The sequence below is a fragment of the Aplysia californica genome, unplaced genomic scaffold (genome assembly GCF_000002075.1).
Source record: "Aplysia californica isolate F4 #8 unplaced genomic scaffold, AplCal3.0 scaffold00394, whole genome shotgun sequence".
In the NCBI taxonomy this organism is placed as follows: domain Eukaryota; kingdom Metazoa; phylum Mollusca; class Gastropoda; order Aplysiida; family Aplysiidae; genus Aplysia; species Aplysia californica.
Genome location: NW_004797664.1, coordinates 27,394 through 38,305, shown reverse-complemented (window position 1 = coordinate 38,305; position 10,912 = coordinate 27,394). Strand labels below are relative to the sequence as shown.

Below are 10,912 nucleotides of genomic sequence, written 5' to 3'. Positions count from 1 at the left end.
CCTGCCTGCCTGCCTGCCTGTCTGTCTGTCTGTCTGTCTGTCTGCTTTCCTGCCTGCCTGCCTGCCTGCTTGCCTGCCTGCCCGCCCATCCGTCCGCTCATCCGCTTGTCTGTCTGTCTTTGTCTTTTTTTTCCCTGAGAATGCTCATACTTAACTAAGTGAAAACTGTCGTCTTCAGTCCCTCGATCCTACCTTGACATGAACAAAGACATTCACAGAATTAGAACAAAGACGAGTAAAAATGAAACATTCGCGTGTAAATATGACACTTTTATCCTCCCAGTGGCATTTTAATCGACCTTTTCTTATCGCGCTTTCTATCTTTAAGATTCTGTCGTCCCCGTGGGCTGGGATTGTCGTGTGGCGAACTGTCGCTATTGATTTCTGGATATATGATACGCTCTGTCTTCTTTTTTATGTATTTGTTTGTGGGTTTTTTTTTGTTTTCTTTTGTTTTCTATTAGTGGAGATTTTTAACAGGCCTTCTTTGTCCTCATACACACCACAGACTTGTATTCCTAGACTGCTCTGTGGGTGGTTGGTGGGTGCTCTGGTGTGGTTTGCTTCTTCTTTCCTATCAAACGTCTATCGTCTTTACCTCCCCTTCCTTCTTTTTTTGTGTTTGTTACTCTCTTGTAACATGTTTAATCTTCGGCGCTTATATGACCTTATTGTGTTGCAAGTGCCGTAAAACTCTTAAGACTTTAAGACGGCAGCCTTGACTAATGTACATACTGGGCAGTAGACGGCAAAAGATCTTGTCAATTTGTTTTAGTATTTGAGCGTGTGCAATCCACAGTTGGCACTAAACGCTTGTCAGGAAGCTGAGAATGTTTCTGAGTGTTCTTGGGCCTGCTAGGGGTAATAATAGTTGTACAATGCTAGAGAACATGCTGTTGAATTTAGATTATCATTGTTATTGTTATAATCATCATCATCATCATCATCATCATCATCATCATCATCAACATCATCATCATCATCATTATTGTGGGTGGTTAGTGGGTGCTCTGGTGTGGTTTGCTTCTTCTTTCCTATCAAATGTCTATCATCTTTATCTATACTCCTTCTTTTTTGTGTTTGTTACTCTCATGTAACACCTCTAATGTTCGGCGCTTATATGACCTTATTGTGCTGCAAGTGCCGTAAAACGTTTACTGAAACTAAAAATCCACATCATCATCATCATCATCATCATCATCATCATCATCATCATCATCATGAACATCATCATCATCATCATTATCATTATCATCATCATCATCATCATCATTGTTATACTAATTATTATTATTGACCTGTGGTGTTTTTTCCTTCCTGTGTGTCCCCAGTGGATGCGTCAGATGTGGAAGTCGGACGCGTGTTACCGGAGTTATGGCGTGGACGGCTCTGACTGCTCGATCATCATGTACCTCAGTGAGGTCAGTGCTGTCTGTCTGTCTGTCTGTCTGTCTCTCTCTCTCCTCCTCTCTCTCCTCCTCTCTCTCCTCCTCTCTCTCCTCCTCTCTCTCTCCCTCTGTTCAATCATCATGTACCTCAGTGAGGTCAGTGGTCTCTTCTCTCTCTCTCTCTCTCTCTCTCTCTCTCTCTCTCTCTGTCTGTCTCTCTGTCTGTCTGTCTGTCTGTCTCCCTCTCTCTCTCCCTCTCTCTCTCCCTCTCTCTCTCTCTCTCTCTCTCTCTCTCTCTCTCTCTCTCTCTCTCTCTCTGTCTCTCTCTCTGTCTCTCTCTCTGTCTCTCTCTCTCACATCATGTACCTCAATGAGGTCAGTGCTGTCTTCTAACAGGGGCGTGGGTGGTTGACGGGTGCTCTGGTGTGGTTTGCTCCTTCTTTCCTATCAAACGTCTATCGTCTTCATCTTCCCTCCTTCTTGCTTGTGTTTACCACTCTCTTGTGACACCTCCAATCTTCGCCACTTATATCACCTTATTGTGTTGCAAGTGCTGTAAAACACTCACTAAAGCTAAAAACAACCTGTTCTCCTTTCTTGTGCTTTGTTTCAAGAAATGATGTTGGGCTGAGTTCTATTTTCTCCTCATCTGATAGAGAGGGTTATTGTTCAACAATTCTATACAGAGTTCTTTTTTTTTTTGTTCCCCCCCCCCAGGTGGAAGGTTTCTGTCCGCGAGCTCCCTGGGCCGGCTACAAGAACAAGACGATGGTGGACAACAGGGTTGTTTATGTGAGTTTTTCCATCTGCAAAATTGGTTTCAGAGTGGGGAAGTTTTTTTGGTTTGTTTATCGAGTACCTCTGTCTGTCTGTTCAGGTTACCCCCCGGGGCGGTGCCACTGACTGAAGTGTCCTTAGACCATCCCCAAAGGGGGGACATTAACCATGTTCTTAGGCACAGTAGAATTGTAAATGGGCTGATTTATCAATGTCATGCTCATAACTGTGCCTGAACTGCAACAGGGAACTGCTGCATTTTCTTTCCTAATCCTTACTATAGTCAATTTTCCTCTACTTCTTTTGTATGTTTGTCTCATTCTTGTGACCCGCTATTTCCGGGGTGCCTTGATAGTCGAAGCAGACTTTGTGCTGTTGAAGCTAGAGAGGTGAGCAGAGTAGGCCTGATTCCCCGTAAAGACTTCTCTGTTGACATCCACCCCTTGGTGCTCATATGACCATATGCAGTTGCGAGCACCGTAAAAACTTTACTAAAACTAAAAAACTTAATTTGACCCAAAAAGAGTTGTAATACCTTTTGCGTCTTTACTGTTTATTTGTCTGCAGGCTACCAATACTTTGGACATGCAGCTTAGGATATAGGTCTGGATTGATGATATCTATAATCTCACAGTTTGATACAGAGAGAGTTGAGTTACCTGTTCTATGTTGACTGTCTATGGTATCTGTCTGCAGGCTGCCATCACCTTGGACATGCAGCCTCTAATGAACATCCTAGTTGACCCGAACGAGCGACAAGGTTACGCCTGGATACGTATGAGGATCTCTCGTATGTGGCACCGCTGGACTCAGGCGGCCAACAGTCTCGCTGCCAAACACAACTTTGAGAACAGGGTCAAGCAGAAGGTGAGTGTGGGTGGTTGGTGGGAGCTCTGGTGTGGTTGGATCCTTCTTTCTCATCAAATACCTGTTGTCATTATCACCCGCCTTTCTTTTCTTTGTATGTTACTCTTTAGTAGCCCTCCTAATCATGAGCACTTACGTGACGTAATTGTGTTGCAAGTGTGGTAAAACTCGTACTGAACCTAGAAAATAAAACTTAAAAAGAAGGGGAATGTATATAATTTTTTTTTGTTTGAAAATGCATGGAATTTGTACGGTAATTAAACGCTAAACTCTTGTATCTTCAGTTGAACTTTCTTCTCAATAGTTCAACAGACAGCTTATGTTCTTACTTCACTCAGTCTGTCAGTCTTCAATATGAGACTTCAACTTTTGACCCATACCTTTTCCTACCAAAATTTCTACTTGATGAATCAACACTTCCCATTCACATTTGCCTCATTCTGTGTGTTTTTCAATATTGATGATTTTCCACCTCTTTACACACACACACACACACTTATATATATATATATGGGTGGATGATATATATATATATATATATATATATATATATATATATATATATATATATATAATCATCCACCCACTTCTCTGAAATACAAGAATAAAACGAAAAACTAGGGAGCGGGACAGAGGGTGCCCACCTCGTGACTTGAAAGAGCTGAGGAATGTAGGACTACCATGATCTAAACAATTAACTACTAAGCAGTTGTGGTAGCCATCTCCTGTTGGGGCTATGGCAACACTTAGATGTGTGGCTTACCAAAAAAGCGTTAAAAGAGTGAAGAAACATATGTATTTACTAATTTATTAATGTATTTATTTATATGTAAAACATTTTCTTGTGTGTTTACTCTTAAGACTAACAGCTAATTTCAAACCCAAAATGCAGCACAGCTTTTTGTTATTATTATTTTTTTTTGGTAAGTGTTTTACAGCTCTCGCGACTGCATAAGGTCATATGAGCGCAGGGGACACATTAAACGTTTTCAGTTGGTAGGAAATTTTTAATTTTGCCCGGGTGGCAACCGAAGCCTACTCTTATCGATTTTAGACCACCAAGGGATTTTTAATGTGCGCAATTGGCCCAAGGGACCACCGAGATTTTTTGCTCTTGCCCAAGAAGGCTAGGTGTAGATCTTTCCTACCAGAAGATCAGGGGTGAGGCTGAAAGACAGCAGTAAGGAGGAGCCAAGGGATAGTAGTAGAAAGGCTGCAGAAAGAGTCAGGAGCCCAGAGGAGGGGGCAAAGGAAGTGAGGGGATGGGGGCAGAAAGTGGAGATGAAAGCAGACAACAGAACATTGCTAGAGAGCAGGAAAGGGGGTGAAAGGAGACACCTTTAGAAAAGAAAATTTTTGGGCTGCTACCCGGATTAGAACCCGGGACCTTTGAATGAGAGGCGAACTCCTTAACATCTAATACACGAGAGCCCCCCTTTGTTTGTTTAGTAAGTTCACCCTTGTCATGAGCTCACACACACACAGTCCTGCTCGCTCTCGCTCACAAGGCGTCAGTTGAGAAACATCCATCTGTGTGAGTGGTCGACTCGATGTTGTCGTCATGGAAAAACCGTCATGAAGTGGGTTGTTGGCCGGTGCTCTGGTGTGGTTTGCTTCTTCTCTCCTATGAAAAATCTATCTTCCTTATCTCCCCTTCTTCTTTTTTATGTTTGTTACTCTCTTGTAACACCTGTAATCTTCTGGCGCTCATATGAACTTATGCAGTTACGAGCGCCGTAAAACCTCTACTAAAACAAAAAAAACCCCGTCATAATGTTACATCCTTAACTTCTCTGACCTGTTTCAGATCTTGGTGCATCTGGGCCTCCTGAGCAAGCAATCTGGCTGGAAGTTTGCAGAGATGCAATTTAAAGGTATTACAAAATTAATATTTACAGTACCGAAGGCTCATATAGACTAAAACCCTCAAATACCGCACCAGTTTAGAACGCAGAAGCCGTGGTAGATAAAAACATTTTGGCAGCCCAAAAAATGCATTAAAAAATGTATAGAGGTTCATCAACCATTCAGCTATCATATCGAGTGTCTTCCTTTGGTATTTACTTCAGTACAGTGCGTCCATTCGTTGTTTAATTATGTTTAGTGTGCCTTGTTTCATCGGTGACTAAAGTCGCCAGTGGTAGTGAGCGCGTACTACAGCCTGGGGACTAAAGTCGGAGACGGTACTGTAAGTGTTTCAAACCTGTTTGTAGTTCTTGTACCTGATCATAAAATTCAGCGTGTTACTTTATATAAGCATTGAAATGTTCTTCCGTGGGACTTGTTTCAAGACATTTCAGCTACATGGAATATGTGTACATTGATGTGGGTGGTTGGCGGGCACTTGGTGAGGTTTACTCCTTCTTTCTTATCAAACAGCTACCATTCATTATCCCTCCTTTTTTTTTTCGTGGTATGTTACTCTCTTGTAATCTCCAGTTTCTCACACTTAAATGACCCCAGTGAGTTGCAAGTGTCGTGAAAGTCTTTCTGAATCTGTGGTTGGTTGGCAGGTGCTCTGGTGTGGTTTACTCCTTCTTTCCTATCAAACAACTCTTATCCTTATCTCTCTCCTCCTTCTTTAACTTCCTATCTTACATCAATCGTCTTTATCTCTCCTCCTTCTTTTTTGTGTTCGTTACTCTCTTGTAACACCTCTAATCTTCAGCACTTATATGACCACATTGGGTTGCAAGTGCCGTAAAACTCTTACTAAAACTAAAACCTTCTTTAACATGTTAGCTACTCTCTTGTAACAGTTTTAATATTTGGCTTATACTACGACTCCTTTTTTTTTTCCTTTTGACCCTGCCAAAAAATGAATGACCTAATTGTATCGCATGTGCAGTAAAATGCTTTCAAACTTCTACATTACTAAAGCTAAAATTATACTAAACTGAAGCGTGGGTGGTTGGCGGGTGCTCTGTTGTGGTTTGCTTCTTCTTTCCTATCAAACATCTATCATCTTTATCTCCTCTCCTTCATTTTCGTGTTTGTTACTCTCCTGTAACACCTCTAATCTTCGGCACTTATATCACCTTCTTGTGTTGCAAGTGCTGCAAAACTCTTACTGAAACTACAACAAAACTGCATCCAATACCTGTTGTGTTGTGTGTGTGTCCCCTCAGGCGGCCCTCTGGGTGAGCTGGTCCAGTGGAGTGATCTTATCTCCACCCTGTACATCCTGGGCCACGAACTGACCATCACCAGCGAGGTGGAGCAGCTAGTCGAGTGAGTCCACGCCACCATCTGGCGCTTTTGTGTTTAGTAATAACAATTAACTGTGGAGCATTTTGGGTTTTGGACTTAGCTGTTAGTCTTAAAGTAAACACACCACGGCTGTTCAGTTCTACTATCCTTGCGGAGCACTTAGTTTGACCCGTCCGCTGACCTCCCGGGGTTATAAATCCCACCTGACAGTCGGGCCACGCATTGCTTCCTGGGCGATAACGCTGTTAGCCGATTTTGGGTAGAAGTCTGTAATTTTCACTTGATTTAGTCCCCTGTAAATGTCCTCTCTTATCTCTCACTATGGGTGTGTGAGGTATCAAATGAAAGCCCAGACTCTCCCCAGTAACCCGCACCCTTTAGTTTGGTTCTAGTTCTAACCGTGATCACACACTGCCTGGGGGCTCTGGTGGCCTAGAGGTTAAGGTGTTGGCCTCTCATTCAAAGGTCCCGGGTTCGATTCCGGGTAGCGACCAAAAAATTTTCTTCTCTAAAATTGTCTCCTTTCACATCCTTTCCTGATCTCTAACAATGTTCTGTTGTCTGCTTTCATTTCCACTTTCTGCCCCCACCCCCTCACCTCCTTTGCCCCCTCCTCTGGGCTCCTGACTCTTTCTGCAGCCTTTCTACTGCTACTCCTTGGCTCCTCCTAACTGCTGTCTTTCTGCCACACCCCTGATCTTCTGGTAGGAAAGATCTACACCTAGCCTTCTCGGACAAGGGCGAAAAATCTCGGAGGGCCCGTGTGCAAGTTGCGCACGTTAAAGATCCCGTGGTGGTCTAAAATCGATAAGAGTAGGCTTCGGCCGCCACTCGGGCAAAATTCAAAATTTCCTACCAACGAAAAAGTATTAGGTGTGTCCCGCGCGCTCATATGACCTTATGCAGTTGCGAGCGCCGTAAAACCCTATACTAAACAAACAAACAAAAAACACACTGCCTCTGTACTTAACCCTACCTTGTGGTGCATGTATTTCTCGGATTGCTACAAAGATCAGGATTTTTTTCCATTCGTGAAACGCAGATTGTCATCATTTTTTTATCTGCCGTATCAAGAGTCAGAAAAGAGGTTATTTGTGAAAAAATTGTTTAGATTCACTGGAAAACTTTAGCAGCACGGCGAGTTTTGTTACTTCACCCTGTAATATTTTCCTGGCGGCCGTGCTGCCCCGCGTGGTATTCACCAGAGGTCCCGCTTTCACTTTCCCCGATTCTTTATCGACAAGTGTTAGGAGAGTCTGCTACAAGAGGGAAAATGGAACACTCCGGGAACTACGTCCTGTGTAGAACATGCGGGGCCAGTAGTAAAAAAGTGAAGAAGGCAAACCAGAGCACATATTTCTGTGTAAGTTTACAAAATGACTTACTCGTATTCTACGGCGTAAACGTGGACACGGATAGTGTAGACTCACATCCCTGTGACATGTGCAACAATTTACTGTGTACAGAGCATATACCGCTCAAGGCAACAAGTTCAAGAAGCAACTCTGCTGCGCAAAAAAAGTATTGAAGAAAGTTAACCCAGCTGGAGACCTAACCATAGTTGATCTCTGATAGGAAACCGTTGTCACCAATACTTGAAGCGCCCAGGGTACACAAACATCACAAAACACATTTGCTCACACACAGCAGCTCTTACATCTAACCAAAACATCATAGATGCAGCCCACGCAGGCAGACAAATCTGATTTATTACACAACAGCTATGCTGAAGTACATCACCTCATCTCTTACACATAAAATACAAGAAACTGAGTTTGACATTATAGGAACAGCAGTTTGTGCATATTTGAAGCTATACAGACGACTATCTCCAAACGCAGTCATACCCAAACAACTCATATTAGAGCACCACTGTCTGCCTTCTATTTAGGGATATGGATTTGGCCCAGGTTTAAAGGGCGAACTGGGTGGCGAACTTATGCACTCCAGCATCGCAAAACTGGAGAAGAGGACAGTGGGAATTGAAGAAATGGAAACAGTTGAAAGCTGTTAAGCTGTTGCTGAAGCCTAAAGACCGCAAAATGCGTCCACGCTTAGGCAGCAGCTTTGAAAGGAAATAAAGAGGAAGACAACTAGCCTGTGACACTTTTGCAATTATTGATATAAGTACATGTATTCATATGTTATGAGTTTGTGAATGTGTAAGCAGCTCTAGCTGTGAGGAGACAAAGAGGAACCCTTTGTTTCATGAAACTAGATAGCAGTGAACCTTCTACAAGTTCCATAATTGTGAAAACTGTGAGGAAACAACGAAAAATCTCTCATTGAATTAATTGGACAGTAGTAAATCTTCTACAATTTCCCCATTTCTGAATGAATCTAACCAAAAGTAAGTGTTTCTGAAAGCTCATCATGTCACTGATGTATACCACTGATTATTTTAGAGATCTGGTGTTCACATTTTAAAATATCATAAATTTAAAAAGTAGACCTATGAAACAATTTTCCCCTTAGATGCCCTCAATTGCACCCATGTTTTAAAGGGTACCCTGTTAAGAATACTCATAAAAAGTTATTTGCTGTACAGTCCAAGAATGCCTCTATCTGTTGATAGTAATTTCACGTTGATTTGTTGATGGGAAAAGCCACAATGAAGCAATTAAACTGTATAAAAAGTGTTATGTCACAACAGTTCATCCGCATAGCAAAGGTCAAAGTGACCTCCATGACCACCCAGGCGTGGCATGTAACTAAGTGCTCCGCTCGGGAACAGCCGTGACACGGGAAATTGTTTTACATGTAAATAAATACATGAGTGAATAAGTAAAACAAAATAGGTTTCTTCACTCTTATAGGGATATTTTAGTAAGTTACTCATCCAAGTGTTGCCATAGCCCCATAGAGTTACCCCCTTTAACCGTCCGTATAGTGTACATCTATGCATAGCCCCAACTGGAGATGGCTACCACAACTGGTTAGTAGTTTGTTTAGATCATGTTAGTCCTACATTCCTCAGCTCTTTTGTGGAGTCACGAGGTGGGCACCCTCTGTCCCGCTCCCGGGGGGGCGGTGCTACTGACTCAAGTGTCTTTAGGCCATTCCCAAAGGGGGGTTAGCTACTGACTCAAGTGTCTTTAGGCCGTTCCCAAAGGGGGGACATTAACCTGTTCTTATGCACAGTAGAATTGTAAATGGGCTGATTACCCCCCGGGGCGGTGCGACTGACTCAAGTGTCTTGTGGGTGGTTGGCGGTTGCTCTGGTGTGGTCTGCTCCTTCTTTCTTATCTAACATCTATCGTCTTTATCTCCCCTCCTTTTTTAAAATGTTTGTTACTCTCTTGTAACACCTCTAATCTTCAGCCCTTGTATGACCTTATTGTGTTTCAAGTGCCGTAAAACACTTGCTAAAACTAAAACTAAAAGCATCTGTCATTTTTATCGCCCCTCCTTCTTTTTTGTGTTTGTTACTCTCTTGCAACACCTCTAATCTTCGGCTCTTCTATGACCTCATTGTGTTGCAAGTACCGTAAAACTCTTACTAAAACACTACAACATATGTTTCTGCTGTCTGGTCAGGATACTGAACCACATCCCGGCGGCCCAGTCTCCGTGCCAGAGCCGTAAGGAGCTGCCGGTACATCTCATCTACACAGACATCATGGGCCTTATACAGTTCAAGAAGAGGTTAAAAGCCGGGTACTCAAAGTTCAGGTGAGCTGGGGCGCAGACCAGGGGAGTGTAGCAGAAGTTGTTGTGGCTTTTGTTAACCGAGAGTTGTGTGGAGTTGAGGGGAGTTATAGGGGCGGGGGAGTAAGGGGAGGGAGGGGAGAAGGGGAGTTGAAAAGATGAATTGTGTGCTATATTTAACACTTTCCAGCCACGCGGCGCACAGAGCGTGCAACACTTCTCCCCGCGGACCAGGATACAGGTGCGGTACACGCTATATCACACCAGTGCTGATCGGCGTCCCGTAGGGGCAAAGTGTTAAAGTATGAAAAGATGAATTGTGTTGTACACTTTTAGTATGAAAAGATGAATTGTGTTGTACACTTAGAATTTGAAAAGATGAATTGTGTTATACACTTAAAATTTGAAAAGATGAATTGTGCCAAACTAAAAGTAACTTAGATTTGAAGTATGTTCACCATTACGTCTTCAACAGTCGGCCCTCGTTTTATTATTTCTTTTCCTGTTGTCCCCAGTTGTCTGTTCCGAGTCCTCGACTCGTTCGGCACCGAGCCCGCCTTCAACCACAGGGCCTTCGCCAAACAGAACAAAATCCTTTCTTCCTGGGGAGGTCAAGATCTCAGCCCTCGACAGTTTTACACCATGTTCCGTGAGTACGACACGATGGAAGGATTTCATCATTTGTGTCACGACGTGATGGAATCAGGCGCTCGTTTTTTTGGGTTTTTTTTTCCCAATCAGGCGCTCGTTCATTTTGGGGCATATTTGATTTATTGGTATCATCTTCAAGCCTGTCCATTTGCCTCGCTTTTGATGAACAGAATATCCATTTATCTTGTATATTAGTTAAGGCATTTGCAATTAAAGGAGGTCGCCTGGTTTCAGAAGTAAAATTATCGAGGAAATGTCCGCTAACGTTGAGTTATTTCCTTAGCTCGAGAGTCCGTGGAAAATTATAATTTACATCTTTTATGCCTTTCATCAACGTTTTCCAGTCAAATCCACACAGAAATGTCTTCTTT

At 42.9% G+C, this 10,912-nt stretch overlaps 1 protein-coding gene across 1 annotated transcript in view; it reads left to right on the top strand.

Annotated features, from left to right (window-relative positions):
• Window positions 1-10,912, top strand: part of LOC101856827 (alpha-1,6-mannosylglycoprotein 6-beta-N-acetylglucosaminyltransferase A) — a gene marked incomplete in the record, with an annotated part of 51,049 nt that overhangs the window by 32,230 nt on the left and 7,907 nt on the right. The window contains 7 exon segments of the mRNA XM_013085660.2: window positions 1,332-1,421; window positions 2,106-2,180; window positions 2,862-3,032; window positions 4,840-4,906; window positions 6,161-6,263; window positions 9,780-9,914; window positions 10,406-10,539. Coding sequence (XP_012941114.1) covers window positions 1,332-1,421; window positions 2,106-2,180; window positions 2,862-3,032; window positions 4,840-4,906; window positions 6,161-6,263; window positions 9,780-9,914; window positions 10,406-10,539 — 775 coding nt within the window.